Raw genomic sequence first — 26,098 nt, 5'->3', positions numbered from 1 at the left:
AACTTAGAGTTACATTTTAGTGTTTTCTTCCAGTTTTACTGCAATATAACTGACATATATCACTGTATAAGTTTAAGGTACACAGCATGATGATTGATTTACTACATACATCATGAAGTGACTATCACATAAGTTTAGTGAACATTCATCATCTCATACAGATACAAAATTAAATAAATAGAAAAAATATTTTTTCTTGTGTTGAGAATTCTTGGGATTTACTCTCTCAAAACTTTCATATATAATACAAAGCAGTGCTTATTATATTAATCATGTTGTAAATTACCTCTCTAGTAGTTATAACTGAAAGTTTGTACCTTTTGATTGTCTTCATCCAATCCTCCCTGTACCCCGTTGCCACCCCTTACTACAATGTCACTGGTAACCACAAATATGATTTCTTTTTCTCTTTTCTGTGAGTTTGCTTGTTTTTGAAGTTTAATTACAATGACACTGATGAACCTAGAGGATATTATGCTAAGTGAATTAAGTCAGACAGAGAAAGATAAATACTGTATAGCACTTACAAGTGAAATCTAAAATATAATACAAATGAACAAACATAACAAAACTGAAATTTATATTTTTTAGAAGGCAAGCATATCAAGGAGACTTGTAGCAACCAATGCCATGTAAATTCTTACTGTTGGCTTCTTCTGAAAAGATGTGAATATGAAGTCATTAATGTCATTTATTGTAAATAAATACTTATCATACCATGCATAACAAAACACTTCCACATGTTGAATGGTTTTGTCTGTCCTGCTAAGAGCAATAGCTTCTTCATTTTCATGGATCTTCTCTTGCCATGCTGGACATTCATTCACAATATCACTGTTTTCCTAAACAAAATACAGATGAGAAATTCTAATTAAATTGGGTAATCTGAACTTCTACTTTTCTGAGAAAATTTATATCTTTCTAAATTCATGCCTTTCCTTCCAACCCATCAAAACTCAAAGGATATCACTTCAGGATCATTGAAGCAACTCCAGCATAGTGTGCAACTTTAAAGGAAGGAAAGGAAAATAATGTGTAAAAATCTATCTTATCAAAAGCTCATTCTGGTTTACCAATTTCTATCAGGATATGTGACGTTTTGATGCATTCATTTGGATGTGGCTGTTGTGACACTGCTTAAGAACTAGGACAACAAACCTTCCATCTGCTAAGACTCAACCATATCTGATGTACATATTGTGTGGGCTAAGTCACTTCAGTTGTGTCTGATTATTTGTGACACTAAGAACTGTAGCCCTCCAGGCTACTCTGTCCATGGAATTCTCTAGGCAAGAATACTAGAGTGGGTTGCAATGCCCTCCTCCAGGGGATCTTCCCAACTCAGGGATCAAACTCATGTCTTTTATGTCTCCTGCATAGAAAGGCAGGTTCTTTATCACTAGCACTAACTGTGAAGCCTGATGCAAATATTACTTGTTACCAAAATAGTTTTAAAATTTTGTTGTCAAAACAGCAGGCCCAAAATTACTTCATTCTACTTAATTTCAGATATTTGAAAGTTGGTCAGTAGCTGTGTCAAATCTTGATTATACGTAAAAGTATTTTTGAAAAGTACTCACCCCAGTATAACTAAAGACTTTATAATAATCAAACTAAATATTTTATATTTAGAAATACACTAAAAATAAGAATGCATAATAAAGTGTATAAACTCTTACTAGGGCTTCCCTGGTGGCTCAGATGGTAAAGAATCTAGGGCTTCCCTGGTGGCTCAGATGGTAAAGAATCTGACTGCAATGCAGAAGACCTGGGTTCAACACTTGGGTTGGGAAGATCTCCTGGAGAAGGAAATGGCAACCCTCTCCAGTATTCTTGCCTGGGAAATCCCATGAACAGAGGAGCCTGGAAGACTACAGTCCATGGGGTCACAAAGAGTTGGACACAACTGAGGAGCTAACACACTTTCAAATTCTTACTAAGGCTTGAAAGTGGCCTTTTAAATTTTTCAATAATTTCCAATTATATTCTATGGAGAAAATCACATCATACAATATTTGAATACAGGGGATTTCTGAAGATGTCAAGAAACCTTTCCAAATCTCAAGGGCCAATTTTTAATCTGTTTAAAATTTTATTCTACTTGATACACATTTCTCAGAGAAAAAACAATATTTAATGTATTATATATGCTCAATAAACTAGTAGTGAGATATAACTATAATAGCCTTTGTTTTAAGTAAATTCACCTCAGAAAGTTTCAAAACTTACAGATTTCACAAAGTAGGCAATAATTATTTTTAAAAGGCTCTACTGTCTTGAATTTAACATTTTAAACCGACAAAGAGTAGCAGCAGACAGTTCTTATTATCAAGTATAATTATTAGATAATCATAAACATCCCAACACAAAAGAAGAGGAGGTGAAGTATAGGAGCTTTGAACAGGGTTACCAACCTGAAAAAAAGAAGCATGTGAAGAGAAAAAGGATAAGATGACAAAGTCAAGATGCTGGAGTAGTAAAAGAAGCATTAAAATAAATGTCTACAAAAATACCTTGTTTTAATAAATCTAATCCATTACCAAAATTTATTTTTTAAAAATTCCCTTCACTCACCCAAAATTTTCCATTCAGACAATTAAGATATTTATATTTAGGTTGCCATTGTTCTGAGAATTTAGGCTAAATTTTCTCATGGAAGGACTGAATATGCTTCAATGTAAGGTGACCCTCACACACACTTGCCAAGGATTACATTCAAAAAATGGTTCCTGATCAACATAAAATAATCGAGGCATATTGATAAAAAAATAGCTAAATGAATCTATTTACATCATTTACTTTCTTGATTTATACATAGCTTGAATTATTACATGAAATGTTACTTCACAAATATCGCTTGTTTTTCCACAGTCTAACTGCATACTGAATTGCATTCAAACTGAATCTTCAGTACATCTTCAATGTCAATTTCTTTGTCATCACTACAGGTACTTTTTGAGTCACTTATTAAATCAATCAAGAAAACTGAAATGCTTAGTTTGATACTTGGTACATAATAAGTGCTTAATAAGTCTTAGCTGTATTATTATTAGTTACCTGAATACAATGTTCTAGAATCTATCACCCTTCTTCCCCAAATGTCTAAACACTTCTGAGATACAGCAGTTTCTTAGTCTATGTATGATGCTCTCAGAAGGAATTCCATATCAAGCTACAATTACCATTTATAGAAAATTAGGACAGTTTTTAATGTCTCATAAAAATTGGTAAATTCCAAGACATAACCAACTCTGCATGTTAAATGTATGCTGTAAATATTATAAAAATTACTTTAGAATGATGTCTAACTTTGGAGTAGTGAAATTCTATTCTGAGGGGGAAAATTACTAAACATATATGAAATTTCTTTCCTTGTTTTTTGTTTTTAATTATTCTATCAGGTGACTTCTATATAAGCAAAACCACCAATGACAGATCATTTCAAATTAATGTATCTTCCCAAAATACTCAGATTTTCCCCCCAAAACATACTAACTGAAAGAACTAGTAATATGTGAGATTTTGTAAGGATAGAGATATTTTTTTTGAAAGAATATTTTGGAGAAAAATACTTGCCTGATACTTGTGTATACAGAGTAATTAGAACATGGTATCAAACATATATGATTTATTCTTCAGTCATCATATTTATTTATACTTAAAAAGGGATGCTACTATATTTTAGTAGCATTGGGATATTAGCTGAAAAGGTGACTACAGAATTTTTGTTAAATAAGTAAATAAAAATTATCAACCCTATAATACAGATGAACCTTCATGTCTTCTTCAACACAGAGTAATTATATGACACAAAATACAATCTAGTAAATTAAAAAAGAAGATAAGGGAGAACAAGATGGTGGAGGAGTAGGTGGACATGGAGTACATCTCTCTCCATGGATACACCTTTAGACACAGAAGGGCATGCAGAACACCAGCTGAGAGCAGACAGGAGTACCTGACCAGCAGAAAAGAATATACAGAACCATGCAAAACTCAGCAGGATGAAGGAATTAGGGGAAAAAACAGGAGTGTTAGTAGGACTGAACCTCCCCTCAGTGGGTGGGGGAACTGAAGCAAGGGTCCGATTCCCACATTGGGGCAACTGTCTGAGTGAGAGGAGAAAAATTTAAGGCTGAGAGTGAAACAACTGATCTGTGGCAGCCTAAATGGAATGAGAATCAATCCTTGCCACAGCCATACATACCCCAGACAGGGAAGCAGGTCCCCTAGAAGGTACAGCCACTGGGAGCTGGAGTTTAGGGTTTGTGGAGCAAACCCAGGTCAAGGGCTGCTGTTGACTGTGGAGGAAACAGATCGAGGGGATGTAAGGGAGGAGATTGTAGTGGGAAATGCCTGTGGAAGAAAGCCAGGCAGCCATGGAAGCAAGGCAATACTGCTGAGTCACGCATAGGGGGTGGGGCTATCACCAAAGCCTCTCTCTTTCCATGCCAGGATCCAGCAGCTGAAGGATTCAGAGGCTGACCCATCAAACGGAGTAGGACCCCACCCAGGGTGCTCCTTTAAGTGCCTGACAGGCCGACCTACAAAGTAGGACCCGAGGCAGCAGGGACCCTCTATGTGCTTGACATGCCAATCGACAGAGATGGAACCCAGGAAAGGGAGCCCTGTAAGTGCCTGAACAGTCAGAGCTATGGAGAAAGACTGGTCAAAGAGGCCTTCTGATTGCCAGCTACTAGAGGCTCGGAAAAAGACTCTGATAGGGCCATAACTCCTTTGGCAGAGGAAGTCCATGTCCCTGAATACTTGGCACTGCCAGGGTCTCCACAAGCCAATCAGCTGCGCCACCTTCACACACAAATTGCACTGGGGCAGAGCTGCCACAGGCCAAAAATAAAACCTCTTGCGTCTATGCACACAGGGTCACTTTAGTCACGTCTAACTCTTTGTGACCCTGTGGACTGTGGTCTGCCAGGCTTCTCTGTCAGAGAGGGGGGTTCTCCAGGCAAGAATACTGGAGTGTATTGGCCAATACTGGTTGCCATAACCTTCTAGAGCACTATATTTCCTGCTGCCCTAGCCGTCAATTCCCCTGAGTACCTGGTGCTGCCATAACCTGTGACCCAAGAAGCTGCACCACCTCCACACCTGGTCCTCACTGGGGCAGACCCAAGTCCTCCAGGGCAGCCTCAGGAGCAAACCCCAGTGGACGACGCACATGCAGAGGTGGAAGTAAAACCACAATTGAAACCCAGGGGCAGTGTGGCTAAGGTAGAAGACGCAAAACCAGCTGTATAAGCTGAAGATTTACTCTATATGATCAACTAGGCAGACTCAATGTCCAGGAATATATAAAAGGACATTGAGAGCTTTCACAAAAGAAAACACACTAGTTCTGATATCTATGGACACTGGCGGCAAGAACACACAGAAGTAGGACCAGATTAGAATCTGAGCTGCCCCTACAACAGGTTCAGAGGTCAGGACAGTGTTGGAGGGCATCCTAGGGAGGTGAGGTGGACTTTTCCCAGGGAGGGAAATGACTCTGACAGCAGTGATTCAATAAAATAAAAACACTTATTAGTCTTATGTTTTGACTTGTTCTGTAGAATCTTACGGATTTTTACGTTTTACTTTTTTTTTTTCGGTTTCTTCCCGCCCCCCACCCCCCCGCCCTGTTGTACTTGTCGGTTTTACTGGCACTATGAAATCTAGGTAAATTCCTCAGCTTTTTTATTTTCTCAGTCATATTTTTATTGTTATTATAAACCTCTGCCTCTATGTTGGGCTTTTGCAGTTCTATGGAATTTTCCTTTTTTTTTTCTTCTTCCTTTTTTTTTTTTCGTCTCCTTTTTCACTTTTAATTTTTAAAAACCTATTATGTTTGCTACATTTATTCCTTTGTTTGCTTTTCCTACTGTTCTTTTCCCCTTGCAATTAATATTTAATGTATATAAACCTTTATCTCCCTCTATTTAACTTTGCATGTCTATTCTTTCTTCTGTTCCTTTCCTCTCAACATATTTGTTACATTGCCTTATTCCCCACTTGGCACCTTGCTTTAATTTTGTTTTCCAATTCTTACTTTAGTTAGTTTTCATTCTTAACTGGAAGAAATAATTTTTGGTTTCCTTTGTTCGCCAGGTCAATCTATTGTATTTTATTTTTCTTAGACTGTTTTAATTATGCTTATGGGTGTATATTGGAGAAGGCAATGGCAACCCACTCCAGTACTCTTGCCTGGAAAATCCCATGGACGGAGGAGCCTGGTGGGCTGCCGTCTCTGGGGTCGCACAGAGTCAGACACAACTGAAGCGACTTAGAAGCAGCATGGGTGTATATGTATATGCATTTATTCAGTCACACTTTATATTATTGTTATAAATCTCTACCTGTTGGGCTTTTGCAGTTCTGTGGGATGGGGAGGGAGATGGGAGGAAGGTTCAAAAGGGAGTAGATATATGTATACCTATGACTAATTCATGTTGAACTTGGACAGAAAACAACAAAATTCTGTAAATCAATTATCCTTCAATTAAAAAATAATTAACTCAGGCGGTCCTAAGATAGCGAAGGAATAGGACGGGGAGACCACTTTCTCCCCGACAAATTCATCAAAAGAACATTTAAACGCTGAGTAAATTCCACAAAACAACTTCTGAATGCCGGCAGAAGACATCAGGCACCCAGAAAAGCAGCCCATTGTCTCAGAAAGGAGGTAAGAAAAATATAAAAGACAAAAAGAGGTAAAAGAGGGAGGGACGGAGCTCCATCCTGGGAAGGGAGTCTTAAAAAGAGAGAAGTTTCCAAACATCAGGAAACACTCTCACTGCAGAGTCTGTGGCAAGCCTTGGAAGCACAGAGGGCAAAAAAATAGGGAGGAAAAATAATTAAATAATTAAAACCCACAGATTATGAGCCCAACGGTAACTCCCCCAGCAGAGAAGCAGCACAGACGTCTGCACCCTCCACTAGCAAGCGGGGACTGGGCACGGAGGCAAGGGCTGCTTTGCTTAGAGTAAGGACCAGGCATGAATGCCCTGAGGACAATCAGAGCGAACTACTTTGGGCTAGCAAAGCAGACTGTGGGATAGCTACCACACGAAAAGCCCTAAGACACTGCCAGGTCCGCACAACAGAACAAAGGGCTGAACAGAACTAGCCGGCTGCAGACCATCCCCCTCTGATGACAGGCAGCCAGAGCTGGAAGGCGGCAATTGCAGCCCCAGAGACATTACCTACCTAACTGCAAGCAAGCTCCTTTGCTAACTAAGACTTCTTGGGGTTCTGGACAGTCATCATCAGCCTAAGAAGGTGTGTCGGTTGTACACCCAGAAAACCGAGTGGCAGGGACAGGAGAGGCGATAAGTGGCAGTGACCGCACTCGCCAAACACCTCATCACCCGAGCTGCTCTGAGCTGGGAAGGGCACAAAATGCAGGCCCAATGGAGTCTGCGCCTCTGAGGACTACCCAAGTGCCTAAACCTGAGAAGCTTAGACCTGTGAGGTGCATGCAGCCCAGGGCTGGCCTCGGCCAGTTACTGGTGGAGCAACCTAGAGCCTGAGCTGTATGGGCAAGGAGGGTGCATGCGCCATGAGTAGGGGCAGGCCCAATGTGGCTGAGACACTGCAAGCACACGCCAGTGTTATTTGTTTGCAGAGTCCCACCCTTCCGACAGCGTGACTGAACAAGTGAGCCTAAAAAAAAAAAAAGTGTCCACCACCGCCCCCCTTGTGTCAGGGTGGAAATCAGACACTGAAGAGGCGAGCAAACAGAAGAAGCTAAAAGCGAGGGAACCGCCTTGGAAGTGACAGGTGCAATAGATTAAAACCCCGTTGTTAGTATGGACTACATAGGAAGGGGCCTATAGATCTTGAAAAATATAAGCCGGACCAAGGAAATATCCGAAAATGAACTGACCCCACACTGTCCACAACAACACCAGAGAAAGTCCTAGATATATTTTTACAATTTTTATGATCATGCTTTTTTTTTTCTTTTTTTTTAAATTTTAAAAATTTTTAAGTCCTCTATTACTCCTTTAATTTTCATTTTTATAACCTACTATTACTTTTCAAAAAAAAAAAGACGATACTGGATGCTTGGGGCTGGTGCACTGGGACGACCAAGAGGGATGGTACGGGGAGGGAGAAGGGAGAGGGGTTCAGGATGGGGAAGACATGTATACCCGTGGCAGATGCATGTTGATATATGGCAAAACCAATACAATACTGTAAAGTTAAAAAATAAAATTAAAAAAAAAAGACTTTTTTAAAGCAAACTTCATATTTTTTTTCATAATTTTTGTGACTTCTTTTTTCCTTCTTCTTTTTTTCTTTAATATTGTATTTTTGAAAATAAAATCTCTACTCTAGATTATTAATCTTTGCTTTTGGTATTTGTTATCAATTTTGTACCTTTAAGAACCCACTCTTCAGTACCCATTTTTACTTGGGAGAGAGATTATTGGCTTCATTGCTCTCTCCCCTTTTGGAATCTCCTTTGGCTCCACCAAGTCACCTCTGTCTCTTCCATCCCCCTTTTCTTCTACACCCAACTCTCTGAATCTGTGTGTTCCAGACGGTGGAGAACACTTAGGGAACTGATTACTGGCTGGATCTGTCTCTCTCCTTTTCATTCCCCCCTTTTATCTTCCTGGCCACCTCTGTCTCCTTCCTCCATCTTTTCTGCTCTGTGTAACTCCATGAACATCTTTGAGCACTCCAGACTGTGAAGCATACATAAGGAAGTGATGACTGGCGAGTTTGCTCTCTCCTCTTTTGATTCCACTTCATCTCATTTGGGTCCCCTCTAACTCCCATCTCCCTCTTCTCTGCTCCATGTAACTCTGTGAACCTCTCTGGGTGTCCCTCATGTGGAGAAACTTTTCATCTTTAACCTAGATGCTTTATCACTGATGCTATATATAATGAGAAGTCTTGAGACTACTGTAAAAATAAGACTGAAAACTAGAAGCAGGTGACTTAAGTCCAAATCCTGAGAACACCAGAGAACTCCTAACTTCAGGGAACATTAATCAACAGGAGCTCATCAAACGCCTCCATACCTACACGGAAACCAAGCACCACCCAAGGGCCAACAAGTTCCAGAGTAAGACATACCATGCAAATTCTCCAGCAACACAGGAACACAGCCCTGAGCTTCAATATACAGGCTGCCTAAAGTTACTCCAAAACCACTGACATCTCATAACTCGTTATTAGACACTTCACTGCACTCCAGAGAGAAGAAATCCAGCTCCACCCACTACAACACTGACACAAGCTTCCCTAACCAAGAAACCTTGACAAGCCACCAATAACAACCCCACCCACAGTGAGGAAACTCCATAATAAAGAGAACTCCACAAACTGTCAGAATACAGAAAGGACACCCCAAACTCAGCAATATAAACAAGATGAAGAGACAGAGAAATACACAGTAGGTAAAGGAACAGGATAAATGCCCACCAAACCAAACAAAAGAGGAAGAGATAGGGAAACTGCCTGATAAAGAATTACTACAAAAATTATAGTGAAAATGATCCAAAATCTTGAAATAAAAATGGAATCACAGATAAATAGCCTGGAAACAAGGATTGAGAAAATGCAAGAAAGGTTTAACAAGGAACTAGAAGAAATGAAAAAGAGTCAATATATAATGAATAATGCAATAAATGATATCAAAAACACTCTGGAGGCAACAAATAGTAGAATAAAGGAGGGAGAAGATAGGATTAGTGAAGTAGAAGATAGAATGGTAGAAATAAATGAATCAGAGAGGAAAAAAGAAAAACGAATTAAAAGAAATGAGGACAATCTCAGAGACCTCCAGGACAGAGTTAAACGCTCCAACATTCAAATCATAGCAGTCACAGAAGAAGACAAAAAGAAAGACCATGAGAAAATACTTGAGGAGGTAATAGTTGAAAACTTCCCTAAAATGGGAAAGGAAATAATCACCCAAGTCCTAGAAACCCAGAGAGTCCCAAGCAGGATAAACCGAAGGCAAAACACCACAAGACACATATTAATGAAATTAACCAAGGTCAAATACAAAGAACAAATATTAAAAGCAGCAAAGGAAAAACAACAAATAACACACAAGGGGATTCCCATAAGGATAACAGCTGATCTTTCAATAGAAACTCTTCAGGCCAGGGGGGAATGGCAAAACATACTGAAAGTGATGAAAGAAAATAACCTACAGCCCAGATTACTGTACCCAGCAATGATCTCATTCAAATACGAAGGAGAAATCAAAAGCTTTACAGACAAGCAAAAGCTGAGAGAATTCAGCACCACCAAACCAGCTCTCCAACAAATGCCAAAGGATATTCTCCAGACAAGAAACACAGAAAGGGTGTATAAACTCGAACGAAAACAATAAAGTAAATGGCAATGAGATCATACTTATCAATAATTACCTTACACGTAAATGGGTTGAATGCCCCCAAAAGACAAAGACTGGCTGAATGGATACAAAAACAAGACCCCTACATATGTTGTCTACAAGAGCCCCACCTCAAAACGGGACACATAGAGACTGAAAGTGAAGGGCCGGAAAAAGATATTCCATGCAAATAGAAATAAAAAGAAAGCAGGAGTAGCAATACTCATATCAAATAAAATAGACTTTAAAACAAAGTCTGTGAAAACAGACAAAGAAGGACACTACATAATGATCAAAGGATCAATCCAAGAAGAAGATATAATTATAAATATATATGCACCCAACACAGGGGCACCGTAATGTGTAAGGCAAATGCTAACAACTATGAAAGCGCAAATGAACAATAATACAATAAGAGTGGGAGATTTTAATACCCCACTCACACCTATGGATAGATCAACTAAACAGAAAATTAACAAAGAAACAAAAACTTTAAATGATACAATAGACCAGTTAGACTAACTGACATCTATAGGACATTTCACCCCAAAACAATGAATTTCACCTTTTTCTCAAGTGCACAAGGAACCTTCTCCAGGATAGATCACTTCCTGGGCCATAAATCTAGCCTTGGTAAATTCAAAAAAATTGAAATCATTCCAAGCATCTTTTCTGACCACAATGCAGTAAGATTAGATCTCAATTACAGGAGAAAAACTATTAAAAATTCCAACATATGGAAGCTGAACAACACACTGCTGAATAACCAACAAATCACAGAAGAAATCAAAAAAGAAATCACAATATGCATAGAAACAAATGAAAATGAAAACACAACAAAGCAAAACCGATGGGACACTGTAAAATCAGTGCTAAGCGGAAAGTTCATAGCAATACAGGCATACCTCAAGAAACAAGAAAAAAGTCAAATAAATAACCTAACTCTACACCTAAAGCAACTAGTAAAGGAAGAAATGAAGAACCCTAGGGTTAGTAGAAGGAAAGAAATCTTAAAAATTAGGGCAGAAATAAATGCAAAAGAAACAAAGGAGACCATAGTAAAAATCAACAAAGCCAAAAGCTGGTTCTTTGAAAGGATAAATAAAATTGACAAACCATTAGCCAGACTCATCAAGAAACAAAGGGAGAAAAATCAAATCAAAAAAATTAGAAATAAAAATGGACAGATCTGAACAGACAAGACAGAAATACAAAGGATTGTAAGACACAACTATCAGCAATTATATACCAATAAAATGGACAACTTGGAAGAAATGGACAAATTCTTAGAAAAGTACAACTTTCCAAAACTGAACCAGGAAGAAATAGAAAATCTTAACAGACCCATCACAAGCACGGAAATTGAAACCGTAATCAAAAATCTTCCAGCAAACAAAAGCCCAGGTCCAGACGGCTTCACAGCTGAGTTCTACCAAAAATTTAGAGAAGAGCTAACACCTATCCTACTCAAACTCTTCCAGAAAATTGCAAAGGAAGGTAAACTTCCAAACTCATTCTATGAGGCCACCATCACCCTAATACCAAAACCTGACAAAGATGCCACAAATAAAGAAAACTACAGGCCAATATCACTGATGAACACATACGCAAACATCCTTAACAAAATTCTAGCAATCAGAATCTAACATCACATTAAAAATATCATACACCATGACCAAGTGGGCTCTATCCCAGGGATGCAAGGATTCTTCAATATCTGCAAATAAATCAATGTAATACACCACATTAACAAATTGAAAAATAAAAGCCATATGATTATCTCAATAGAAGCAGAGAAAGCCTTTGACAAAATTGAACATCCATTTATGATAAAAACTCTTCAGAAAGCAGGAATAGAAGGAACATACCTCAACATAATAAAAGCTATATGTGACAAACCCACAGCAAACATTATCCTCAATGGTGAAAAATTGAAAGCATTTCCCCTGAAGTCAGGAACAAGACAAGAATGCGCACTTTCACCACTACTATTCCACATAGTTTTGTAAGTTTTGGCCACAGCAATCAGAGCAGAAAAAGAAATAAAAGGAATCCAAATTGGAAAAGAAGAAGTAAAACTCTCACTGTTTGCTGATGACATGATCCTCTACATAGAAAATCCTAAAGACTCCACCAGAAAATTACTAGAGCTAATCAATGAATATAGTAAAGTTGCAGGATATAAAATCAACACACAGAAATCCCTTGCATTCCTTTACACTAATAATGAAAAAACAGAAAGAGAAATTAAGGAAACAATCCCATTCACCATTGCAATGAAAATAATAAAACACTTAGGGATATATTTACATAAAGAAACTAAATACCTATATATAGAAAACTATAAAACACTGGTGAAAGAAATCAAAGAGGACACTAATACATGGAGAACTATACCATGTTCATGGATCGGAAGAATCAATATAGTGAAAATGAGTATACTACCCAAAGCGATCTATAGATTGAATGCAATCCCTATCAAGATACGAACGTTATTTTTCACAGAGTTAGAACAAATAATTTCACAATTTGTATGGAAATACAAAAAAACTCCAATACCCAAAGCAATCTTGAGAAAGAAGAATGGAACTGGAGGAATCAACCTGCCTGACTTCAGGCTCTACTACAAAGCCACAGTCATCAAAACAGTATGGTACTGGCACAAAGGCAGAAATATAGATCAATGGAACAAAATAGAAAGCCCAGAGATAAACCCACACACCTATGGACATCTTTCTTTGACGAAGGAGGCAAGAATATACAATGGAGAAAAGACAATCTCTTTAACAAGTGGTGCTGGGAAAACTGGTCAACCACTTGTAAAAGAATGAAACTGGAATAGTTTTTAACACCATGCACAAAAATAAACTCAAAATGGATTAAAGATCTAAACATAAGACCAGAAACTATAAAACTCCTAGAGGAAAACATAGGCAAAACACTCTCTGACATAAATCACAGCAGGATCCTCTATGACCCACCTCCCAGAATATTGGAAATAAGAGCAAAAATAAACAAATGGGACCTAATTAAAATTAAAAGCTTCTGCACAACAAAAGAAACTATAAGCAAGATGAAAAGACAACCTTCAGAATGGGAGAAAATAATAGCAAATGAAGCAAGTGACAAAAAACTAATCTGAAAAATATAGAAGCAGCTCCTGCAGCTCAATTCCAGAAAAATAAACGACCCAATCAAAAAATGGGCCAAAGAACTAAATAGACATTTCTCCAAAAAGACATACAGATGGCTAACAAACACATGAAAAGATGCTCAACATCACTAGTCATCAGAGAAATGCAAATCAAAACCACAATGAAGTACCATTTCACGCCAGTCAGAATGGCTGCTATCCAAAAGTCTACAAGCAATAAATGCTGGAGAGGATGTGGAGAAAAGGGAACCCTCTTACACTGTTGGTGGGAATGCAAACTAGTACAGCCACTATGGAGAACAGAGTGGAGATTCCTTAAAAAACTGGAAATAGAACTGCCAAAATGACCCAGCAATCCCACTGCTGGGCATACACACCAAGGAAACCAGAATTGAAAGAGACACGTGTACCCCAATGTTCATCGCAGCACTGTTTATAATAGCCAGGACAGGGAAGCAACCTAGATGTCCATCAGCAGATCAATGGATTAGAAAGCTGTGGTACATAAACACAATGGAGTATTACTCAGCCATTAAAAAGAATACATTTGAATCAGTTCTAATGACGTGGATGAAACTGGAGCCAATTATACAGAGTGAAGTAAGCCAGAAAGAAAAACACCAATACAGTATACTATCGCATATATATGGAATTTAGAAAGATGGTAACGACAACCCTGTATACGAGACAGCAAAAGAGACACAGATGTATAGTACAGTCTTTTGGACTCTGGGGGAGGGGGGAGGTGGGTGATGATTTGGGAGAATGGCATTGAAACATGTATAACATCATATAAGAAATGAATCGCCAGTCCAGGTTTGATGCAGGATACAGGATGCTTGGGGCTGGTGCATGGGGATGACCCTGAGTGATGGTATGAGGAGGGAGGTGGGAGGGGGGTTCAGGATGGGGAACATGTGTACACCCGTGGCAGATGCATGTTGCTGTACGGCAAAACCAATACAATATTGTAAAGTAATTAGTCTCTAATTAAAATAAATATATTTTTAAAAAATAAAATAATTAACTAAAAAAAAGAAAATAAGATAAGAATTTTACCTGGTGTTCCTTTAGCCAGGACAACAGACCTGAAAAGCTAAAACTGGCCCAGTTTCCTCCATAGTAGCTTCTTCTGTAACAATTAAAAAAAAAAAGTAAATGAAAGGTTATAAAAAAATCTAATCACTGATATTCATCCCTATTCATTTTTAACACTGCTACCTCAGAGTTCAAAAGTACACATAATTACGATGTGGAGAATCAGAGGAGGTAACAGAACAAAATAAATGGAAGTGGGACTTTCAGGCTTCAACGGTAACTTTTCATTATATAAGGCATTAAAAAATCTCTTTGGCTTCCTTGGAACATTCTGCACTGATCAAGTGTCTCTGAGCAGGTGATAATGAACAACATTTTACTTCTGAGTTAATAAAAATGGCTGGGAAGAAAATCTTGGTAGATCTCAAAGAAGGCCACTGGAAAAAACTGCTAAGTTTTCCACAAGCAGTAAATATCCACTGCCAGCACCACCAGAGAACTCATCTCACGTGCATAAATACATAAATAAATTTATTTATACATACACATATTACTGGCTACTCTAGTGGTAGACCCTGTGCCATTCTAAGCCTCCAGGGCCAAAAATAAAAGTAGATCCTGAAACAGTTATTCACATCAAGACTTCTGTGATAAGTATAAGAAGAACAATATTTCTACTGATAACTGAACTGTTCTTCACTCCACAGCGCTGTGAAAATCAATCCATTTTATAAAACCGAGAGATCTTCTAGCTAGGATCAGATAAACCCTGCAGACACTGGACTCCTAATTAATTTCTGTTAGTAGCGGACTTCCCCTAGAGAAGGAAATGGCAACCCAGTCCGGTATTCTTTTTGGAAAATCCCTGGCAGACTACAGTCTATGGGGTCGCAGAGAGTCAGACACAACTGAGAGACTAACACACACACACACACACACACACACACACACACACACACACAGAGTAGGAGATACTGGGCTTCCATATCCTTACAAAATTCATCATGTTACATTGATTCTTTGTATGATGAGTCCCCAAGTACATTAAAATCCACCTATAATATTCACTCTAGTTTTGAGAGATTGTTGGTTTTGTTTTCATTTTTGCTTCTCTAGATCTTTCTCTAAGGAAATAAAAATTTATAAAAGGCCTTTTTAAAACAAAAACTAAAATCTCTAATAGGAAATCTAAAATTACTCATCCATAATATTACTGAATAGTCTCTCAAAATCCCAATATAGATTTTTCTTCAATCAACTCTTGATTGATCTTAAGAACAATCAGTTTTACCCTCAAATTTTTTATTAAAATCAATGCTTGCTCTAAGAGAGAAAATGATTAAACCAAACAACTGTGAAAGTAGACCTACTAATAACAGATCACTACTTATAATCTGATAGTTCTCTTGGGGATAATGCATATTCATAAACTGTCCATATCCTGAGAAAACTTTAAAAATTTAGATAGAATTTCAGCTATACTCTCAATTCCAGTTGTTGGAATCAAGAAAGCCTAGAAGCAGTGATACCTTGGATCAGAGACAACAGGGAAAGAAAAAGGTGGGCAATAGCCAGTACAGAAGAGAAGGAGGGAAAGAGAAGGATGTTAGATTTAGGTTTTCCAAAGCAACTTTATACTCTCTTCTCCCTTGCCTGATAATAATTCACTTTTGCCATCCCTTCCTGTCATCTAAACATCAATATAATACTCAACAAAATTTTAAAATGCCCTAAGTATTGAAACAAATAAACAAACAAAACCCTGAGGCAGTGATAAAAAAGCCCCACTGTCTTTATATATTTTGCTGAGATATTTAGATTTGTTTTCATTGTTATTCTTCAATTGCTAAGTTGTGCCCAACTCTTTGTGACCCCATACATTACAGCACGCCAGGCTTCCCTGTGCTTCACTATCTCCCAGAGTTTGCTCAAACTCATGTCCATTGAGTCGGTAGTGCCATCTAATCATCTCATCCTCTGTCACCTCCTTTTCCTCCTGCCTTCAATCATTCCAAGCATCAGTGTCATTTCCAGTGAGTTGGCTCTCTGCATCAGGTGGACAAAGTATTGGAGCTTCAGCATCAGTCCTTCCAATTATATTCATGACTGATTTCCTTTAGGATGGATTGGTTGGATCTTCTTGCAGTCCAAAGGACTCTCAAGAATCTTCTCTAATACCACAATTCAAACGTACCAATTCTCCAGTGCTCAGCTTTCTTTATGGTCCAACTCTCACATTCATATGTGACTACTGGAAAAACCACAGCTTTGACTAACAGAACCTGTCGGCAAAGTAATATCTCTGCTTTTTAATATGCTGTCTAGGTTGGTCATAGCTTTTCTTCCAAGGAGCAAATATCTTTTAATTTCATGGCTGCAGGAATTCCCATCTCTTTAAGAATTTTCCATAGTTTGTTGTGACATTGCAGTCAAAGGTTTTAGTTTAGTCAATGAAGCAGAAGTAGATGTTTTCCAGGAATTCCCTTGCTTTTTCTATGACCCAACGGATATTGGCAATTTGATCTTGGTTTCTCTGCCTTTTCTTAATCCACCCTGTACATCTGGAAGTTCTCAGTTCACGTACTGCTGAAGGCTAGCTTGAAGGATTTTGAGCATTACCTTGCTGGTATGTGAAATGAGTGAACTTATATGGTAGTTTGAACATTTTTTGGCATTGCCTTTCTTTGGGATTAAAAGGAAAACTGACCTATTCCAGTCCTATGGCCACTGCTGAGTTTTCCAAATTTGCTGTAATATTAAGTGCAGTGCTATAACTGCATCATCTTTCATCTTTTGAAATATCTCAACTGGAATTTCATCACCTCTACTAGCTTTGTTCATAGTAATCCTAAGGTCTACTTGACTTCACACTCCAGGATGTCTGGCTCTAAGTCAGTGACCACACCATCATGGTTATCCCAGTCATTAAGACCACTTTTGTATAGCTCTTTTGTGTATTCTTGACACCTCTTCTTAATCTACTCTGCTTCTGTTAGATATTTGCGATTTCTGTCCTTTATTGTGTCCATCTTTGCATCAAATGTTCCTTTGGTATCTCTAATTTTTTTGGATATATCTCTAGTCTTTCCAATTCTATTGTTTCCCTCTATTTCTCTGCAAGGTTCACTTAAGGCTTTCTTGTCTCTCCTTGCTATTCTCTGGATCTCTGCATTCAGTTGGGTATATCTTTCCCTTTCTCCTTTACTTTTCACTTCTCTTCTCAGCTATTTGTAAAGCCTCCCTCAGACAACCATTTTGTCTTCTTGCATTTATTATTTTTTTTTCTTGCATTTTTTTGGGATGGTTTTGGTCACACCCTACTACACAATATTGTGAACTTCTGTCCATAGTTCTTTAGGCACTCTGTCTACCAGATCTTTTTTTTTTTTTTTTTTTGTCTACCAGATCTAATCCCTTCAACCTATTCATTATGTCCGCTGTATAATCATAAGGGATTTGATTTAGGTCATACCTGAATTGTCTGGGCTTCCTCAGAAACTCAACTGTAAAGAATCTGTCTGCAGTGTAGGAGATGGGTGTTTGATCACTGGGTTGGGAAGATCCTCTGGAGGAGGGAATGGCAACCCACTCCAGTATTCTTGCCTGGAGAATCCCATAGATAGAGGGGCATAGTGGGCTACAGTCCATAGAGCTGCACCGAGTTAGACATGACTGAAGCAAATAAGTGCACATGCATATCTGAATGGTCCAGTGGTTTTCCCTACTTTCTGTAATTTAAGCCCAAACTTTACAATAAGGAGCTCAAGATCTGACCCACAGTCAGCTCCAGGTCTTGTTTATCTTCAGCTGAGTTTATCTTCAGCTACAAAGAATATAATCAATCTGATTTTGTTACTGACCATCTGGTGATGTTCACATGCAGAGTCATCTCTTGTGTCATTGGAAGAGGGTGTTTGCTATGATCAATCAATGTGTTCTCTTGGCAAAACTGTTAGCTTTTGCCCTGCTTCATCTTATATGCCAAGGCCAAACTTGCTTGTTACTCCAGGTATCTCTTAATGTACTTTTGCATTCCAATCCCCTATAATGAAAAGAACATCTTTTTTTCTGTGTTAATTCAAGAAGGTCTTGTAGGTCTTCATAGAACTGTTTGATTTCAGTTTCTTTGGCATTAGTGGTTGGGACATAGACTTGGATTACTGTGATGTTGAGTAGTCTGCCTTGGAAACAAACCAAGATCATTCTGTCATTTTTGAGACTGCACCCAAATACTGCACTTGGACTCCTTTGTTGACTATGAGGGATACTCCATTTCTTCTAAGGGATTCTTGCCCACAGTAGTAGACATAATAGTCACCTGGACTAAATTTGTTCATTCCCGTCCATATTAGTTCAGATTCCTAAAATGTCAATGTTCACTCGTGCCATCTCCTATTTGACTACTTCCAACTTACCTTGATCCATGGACTTGATACTCGAGGTTCCTATGCAGCATTGTTCTTTACAGCATTAGACTTAAAGAGAAGGGAATACCAGACCACCTGACCTGCCTCTTGAGAAACCTGTATGCAGGTCAGGAAGCAACAGTTAGAAGTGGACATGGAACAACAGACTGGTTCCAAATAGGAAAAGGAGTATGTCAAGGCTGTATATTGTCACCCTGCTTATTTAAATTACATGCAGAGTACATCATGAGAAAGGCTGGGCTGGAAGGAGCACAAATTGGAATCAAGATTCCCAGGAGAAATATCAATAATCTCAGATATGCAGATGACACCACCCTTATGGCAGAAAGTGAAGAGGAATTAAAAATCCTCTTGATGAAAGTGCAAGAGGAGAGTGAAACAGTTGGCTTAAAGCTCAACATTCAGAAAACTAAGATCATGGCATCCGGTCACATCACTTCATGGCAAATAGATGGGGAAACAGTGGAAACAGTGGCTGACTATTTTTCTAGGCTCCAAAATCACTGCAGATTGTGAAAGCAGCCATTAAATTAAAAGACACTTACTCCTTGCGAGCAAAGTTATGACCAACCTAGATAGCATATTAAAAAGCAGAGACATTACTTTGTCAACAAAGGTCTGTCTAGTCAAGGCTATGGTTTTTCCAGTGGTCATGTATGGATGTGTAAGTTGGACTATAAAGAAAACTGAGGGCCGAAGAATTGATACTTTTGAACTGTGGTCTTGGATAAGACTCTTGAGAGTCCCTTGGACTGCAAGGAGATCCAGCCAGCCCATCCTAAAAGAGATCAGTCCTGGGTGTTCATTAGTAGGACTGATGTTGAAGCTGAAACTCCAATACTTTGGTCATCTGATGCAAAGAGCTGACTCATTTGAAAAGACCCTGATGCTGGGAAAGGTTGAGGGCAGGAGGAAAAGGGGATGACAGAGGATGGGATGGTTGGATGGCATCACTGACTCAATGGATATGAGTTTGGGTAAACTCCAGGAGTTGGTGATGGACAGAGAGGCCTGGCATGCTGCGGTTCATGGGGTTGCAAAGAGTCAGACACAACTGAGCAACTGAAATGAACTGAACTTACTTTCACCACCAGACACATCCACAACTGAGCACTGTTTCCTCTTTGGTCTAGCCTCTTCATTCTTTCTGGAGTATTTCTCTGCTTTTCCACAGTAGCATACCTAAAGACCTGGGGGCTCATCTTCTGGTATCATCTCTTTTGCCTCTTCATACTTTCATGGGGTTCCTGAGGCAAGAATACTGCAGTGTATTGCCAATTCCTCCTCCACTGGACCACATTCTGTTAGAACTCTCCACCATGACCCATTAATCTTGGGTGGCCCTACACCACATGCCTCATATCTTCATTGAGTTACACAAGGCTGTGATCCATGAAATCATTTTGGTTAGCTTTCTGTGATTGTGGATTTTGTTCTAAATGCTGTGAGAATGTTGTTTTTGCTTCTTCTGTCTGCCCTTTGATGGATGAAGAAAAGAGGCTCTGCCAAGCTTCCTGATGGGAATGAGACTTCTTTTAAGCCAGCATAAGTCCTAAGTGAGAAGCTCTGGCTACTGGGTGAAAGCTTTAACATCTAAGTAAATTTTTTAATGGCTATATCAATTTATAAGTAATAAATATATATCAGAAATTTGGCAATTAGGGTAGACAAAGGTTTTTCAGAAAGGGCACAGAAAGCAATAAAAACTATCAATAAATTATAATTCATCAAAGTGGAAAACTTCTCCACAAAATACATCAGTTTAAAAAAATGAATGGGCTAGGCACAAAGTAGGAGAAATATTCACAAAACATATCTGACAAAGGACTAGTATCCAGGATGTATAAAAGAACTCTCTCAACTTAAAAATAAGACAAATATTCAAATATTAAAGTGAGCAAAGAGATTGAACAGACATTTCACAAAGGAATACAGATGTGCTTAATGAACACATGAAAAGATGCTGAACATTATTGGGTAAATATACATTAAAATTGAACATGATGAAATACCACTACACACACACTAGAATAGTTAAAAGGAAAAAGATTTACAAAACCAGGTGTGGGGGTGGATGGGCAGAATGCTCTGGCATTTTGGTGGGAGTAAATAATGGTATAAAAACTTGGAAAACTGTCTGAAACTTTTTTATAAAATTAAATGTTTACCTAGCCTATGATCCAGTGATTCCATTCTTAGGTATTTTCACACAGGAAAGCACATGTTCACAAAAGACTTGCACAAGTTTTTTCATAGCATCTTCATTTGTTAATAGCTTCAAACTAGTAACAACTCAAATATCCATCAATAGGAGACTACATAAATAAGTTGTGGTATAGCCATATGATAGATACCATTCACCAATTAAAGGAATAAACTACTGATATATATAACAACATAAACGAATTTCAAAAAAACTTTATGATACGTAAAAGAAGTTTTGCCCCAAAAGAGTGCATTCAGCATGACTCCTTTTATATGAATTTTTAGAACAAGCAAAATTAATTGACATATGGTGAAAAACATTCTAAGAGTGGTTGCTTTTGAGGGTGGGAGTAATGGCAGAAACTGACTTTGAAGAGACATGAGGGAACTTTCTGGAGTGATGGCAATATTCTTTATCTTGATAAGGTTCTTAGTTACACAAGTAAATGCATTTGCTAAGAACTTATTAAATGGTACACTTAAGATCTGTGCATTTTACTGTAATTTTATCTGAAAAAAGAACTATAAATAACTAGCTAATGATAACGCATGCTGAAGGGTTTCAGACTGAAGGTACTAGACATATACAACTTAATGTGAAATGTCTAAAACAATAAGATGCAATAGTAGACAGATAAAAAAATTAATAATGGATAATCACATAATAAAGCAAATACAGCAAAATGTTAGGGGTAGAATCTGGGTAGTGGATACATAGGTATTCACAGTGCAATTTTTTCACCTTTTCTCTATGTATGAAAATTATCATAAAATCTTGAAAAACAAAAATAACCCAACACTGACCATAATGTGCCAATTTCCAAAATATCTTCTGCTATTATTAAAAGTCAAAAAAAAAAAAAAAAAGTAAAAAGGGCCATCTTGCTGTTTCTTTCCACTAGTAAATGGCCTGAGGTCAGTTCACAGTCAAAATCTATTTTTTCCCCCTATATTTGGTCATATGGTTTTTGACAGAGGTAACTGGTTCTAGTATTTTTCCATGCAGCACCTATTTTCAACTATTCCTGTGGATATGCTCTTTAATATCAGTATCTTGTGACATCATCCAATTATGCATGTAAAAGGTGAAATATGGTTTTCACTACTGTGGTCTTGCTAACAAAGAAGGCATAATTATTAATAAACTCACTATAAAACCAAAGCAGATTTTAACTAAATTCATTTTGGTGTTTGCATGGTTTTAAATATGATTTAGAATACCCTAAAGAGAGAGCGAAAGACTTGAAGTATCAAAATTAATATGACAAAAAGAAAAATAAAAAATAAAAACATTATAATATGCACTCTAGAACAATTCCGCAACAGAAATAGTAATAATTAAAGCTTACCAAATACTTTCTTAAATTTTATTTTTAAAGATACAGTTTCAGAATTCTGACAATGAAATTCAAATTATAAAATACTACTTCTATACTCTTTAAAACTGTTTCTGTAATGAATAACAAGGATAGGTTACTGGTTTTGTTTTTAAAACTCACAGATACAATTTATTTTAAGGATAAAGGGAGAACTTCCTGACTGACAAAAAAACAGGAATGGAACATTTTCTGCCAACCTGGTGTCACAACTGTCTCTGTACATCAAGTAAAGGAAAAAGTAGTTTATGATGAAGGATGATGTTTATCTTTATTGCCAGGAACACTATTTTATATGATGAAAAGACTTCCTTAAAATTAGAGTCTCTGTGAAACTGGAGAGTGAGTATTCATAGCATTTAGACAGCAAACATAAAACTATTATCAATAGCCCTCTCAAGTTTCATGAAGGAAAAGTGACTCACAGTTTTCATCTAGAATAGTAAAAATCACAAATGGACATTTTTATTTTCAAAGACATAAAAGCCCAAATATTACAATACTGAGGTACAGCTTGGCACTGTGTGAAATGTTGACTTTACAATCATAGAAAACATGTTTCAATCTTTCTAAAGGTTCACAAATCTTACTCAAAGTACCACCTAAGTTTTTCCAGACACAGAAAGGAAATGAGTTATACAACTGTCTCCATTAACACCAACCAATAAAACAACAAAAGAAAAAATAGTATTAAAAGTTATTAATAAGACTTCTCTTCATTTACATAGTGTTTAATGTTAAAGCAACATTATTTTGTTTAATGCCTACTAATAGAAAAGAAAAACACTACAGGTGGAAATAAAGTAATAGAAGGCTGAGGATTAAATCTATTAATTAGAGAATATTAATTAAATCCCAACAATCTTTTCTCCTTCGCATCATAGTTACAAATCAGTATTGAATATTTAACAACAGCCATAGTTACATGATGCTAAATTACATCATGTATTGGGAAATGGCATCTCTCAGTTCAGTTCAGTTCAGTCACTCAGTCGTGTCTGACTCTTTGCGACCCCATGAATCGCAGCACGCCAGGCCTCCCTGTCCATCACCAACTCCTGGAGTTCACCCAGACTCACATCCATCGAGTCAGTGATGCCATCCAGCCATCTTATCCTCTGTCGTCCCTTTCTCCTCCTGCCCCCAATCCCTCCCAGCATCAGAGTCTTTTCCAGTGAGTCAAATTTTCGCATGAGATAGCCAAAGTACTGGAGTCTCAACTTCAGCATCATTCCTTCCAAAGAAATCCCAGGGCTGATCTCCTTCAGAATGGACTGGTTGGATCTCCTTGCAATCCAAGGGACTCTCAAGTTTCTTCTCCAACACCACAGTTCAAGGGCATCAGTTCTTCGGCACTCAGCCTTCTTCACAGTCCAACTCTCACATCCATACATGACTACAGGAAAAACCATAGCCTTGACCAGACGGACTTCTGTTGGCAAAGTAATGTCTCTGCTTTTGAATATGCTATCTAGGTTGGTCATAACTTTCCTTCCAACAAGTAAGTGTCTTTTAATTTCATGGCTGCAGTCACCATCTGCAGTGATTTTGGAGCCCAGAAAAATAAAGTCTGACACTGTTTCCACTCTTTCCCCATCTATTTCCCATGAAGTGATGGGACCAGATGCCATGATCTTCGTTTTCTCAATGTTGAGCTTTAAGCCAACTTTTTCACTCTCCATTTTCACTTTCATCAAGAGGCTTTTGAGTTTCTCTTCACTTTCTGCCATAAGGGTGGTGTCATCTGCATATCTGAGGTTATTGATATTTCTCCCGGCAATCTTGATTCCAGCTTGTGTTTCTTCCAGTCCAAACAGGTACAAAAACACTGACAAAGGATAGAGTTACTGATATACAGGCACATTCATCTGGGAATCATTTTTTTTTATTAAGAAACCGAGCAGTTGAAATGTTTTCAGGCAGGTAGCAGATGGGGTCCAAACCTGCTCAAAAGAGAAGCAGAATAACTCAAAAAACCCCTATTCTATATTCCCTGATCCTAAATTCTTTTTCCTGGGATAGTAACCTTCCACTGACAGCATTTTTCATTTTCAAAACTGTTTTCACATGGATTCTTCCAGCAATCTTGTGAGGCAGATCAGGTGTTATTTTATAGATGAAGAACCTGAGAACTGTCTATGTAGAGATTAAGTCCATTCAGGGCCATACCGCTACAACTGGCAGGAGTGCCACTGAAACTTGGCCTTCCAAACTCTAATCCTATCCACTGCAACATAAACAATCCCAAACTTCTAAGCTGGCCTAGCATCAATGAGAACATAGGATATTATAATGGTAGCTGTGGTTCAATGAAGCCAAACACTTAGATATCAAACAGCATCTGGACCCAATTACTAAATTCACCTTTTCCAAACTGTATCCCATCAATAAAATCTACTGTTAACAGGCATACCAAAAAGTTGCAATGACACAATAAATTTAGAAAATGCTAGATGTGAGAAAGTAAAACCACCAGAAAATGGTTTAAGACAAGTTCCTCAGCACCATTAAATATGTTAATACCTGTTCTTTCCAAGAAGGAATAATTTCAGTTAACTAGTGAGCATTTTTTAAGAAACAGCATGTGGTTCAACAAAACATATTTTGAGAAATGCTGGTTTAAATCATGTTAAGGGGAAAAAGAAAAATAGGATACTTGATATGTTGAGCTTATCATTTTCAATTCACTATCTCATTTAATCTTCATAAGAATCCTGACAGACTGGTGCTATAATTATCACCATTTTAAAATTAGAAGGAAATAATAACAACCATGAAGATCAGTGTCTTGTTTTACTCATATAGCTAGGAAATGGCAAAGCCTGCACCTAATTAAGCCTAGCACTTAAGGCCCCTAAGCCTATGCTCTTTCCATTATCATAACACTGTCTGCTATAATAAACAGTATTGGAACATTTAAAGTTATAAACATAAGCACAAAATACAAATCTCGGAATCTGATATAAATAAAGGCAATGGGATATATTTAAAGACACTAGATGGGATGAAGTCTAATTTTTGTTTCACTTCTCCAACTCATTTGGATAATGAAAATTGAATAATAATTTCATGACTACATCTACTCCAATGCCAAACCTGGAAGGATTATTCATTTCTAGGATCCAAAATACAATCAATTTTATTACATATCTCATATTGAATGTGCACACATAAAATCAAAACATGCTTGCTCCTTGGAAGAAAAACTTTGACAAACCTAGACAGAGTATTTAAACAGAGACATCACTATGTTAACAAAGGTCCATATAGTCAAAGCTATAGTTTTTCCAGTAGTCACATACGGATGTGAGAGTTGGACCATAAAGAAGGCTGAGCACTGAAGAATTGATGCTTTTGAAGTGTGCTGCTAGAGAAGATTTGAGAGTCCCTTGGACAGCAAGGAGATCAAACCAGTCAATCATAAAGGAAATAAACCCTAAATATTCCCTGGAAGGACTGATGCTGAAGGTGAAGCTCCAATACTTTGACCACCTGATGCAAATAACTGACTCTGGAAAAGACCCTGATGCTGGGAAATATTGAA

The 26,098-nt window shown here is 37.8% G+C and overlaps 1 protein-coding gene across 6 annotated transcripts in view; it reads right to left on the bottom strand.

The window, feature by feature from the left end:
* Nucleotides 1–26,098, bottom strand: part of CHM (CHM Rab escort protein) — a 260,470-nt gene that overhangs the window by 164,972 nt on the left and 69,400 nt on the right. For 4 of the 6 annotated variants that reach the window (XM_070785342.1, XM_070785343.1, XM_070785347.1 and 1 more), the window contains 2 exons: nucleotides 14,568–14,640; nucleotides 718–842 (listed from right to left, as the gene is read on the bottom strand). The exons of 1 other annotated variant lie outside the window; for it this stretch is intronic. In XM_070785342.1, coding sequence (XP_070641443.1) covers nucleotides 718–842; nucleotides 14,568–14,640 — 198 coding nt within the window. The remainder of the gene's footprint in view (nucleotides 1–717; nucleotides 843–14,567; nucleotides 14,641–26,098) is intronic. One more of the 6 variants, XM_070785346.1, reaches the window with a different exon arrangement.

This window comes from Bos indicus, chromosome X (genome assembly GCF_029378745.1).
Source record: "Bos indicus isolate NIAB-ARS_2022 breed Sahiwal x Tharparkar chromosome X, NIAB-ARS_B.indTharparkar_mat_pri_1.0, whole genome shotgun sequence".
NCBI lineage: Eukaryota > Metazoa > Chordata > Mammalia > Artiodactyla > Bovidae > Bos > Bos indicus.
Note: the sequence above shows the minus strand (reverse complement) of the source record. Positions and strands in the feature narration are given on the sequence as shown.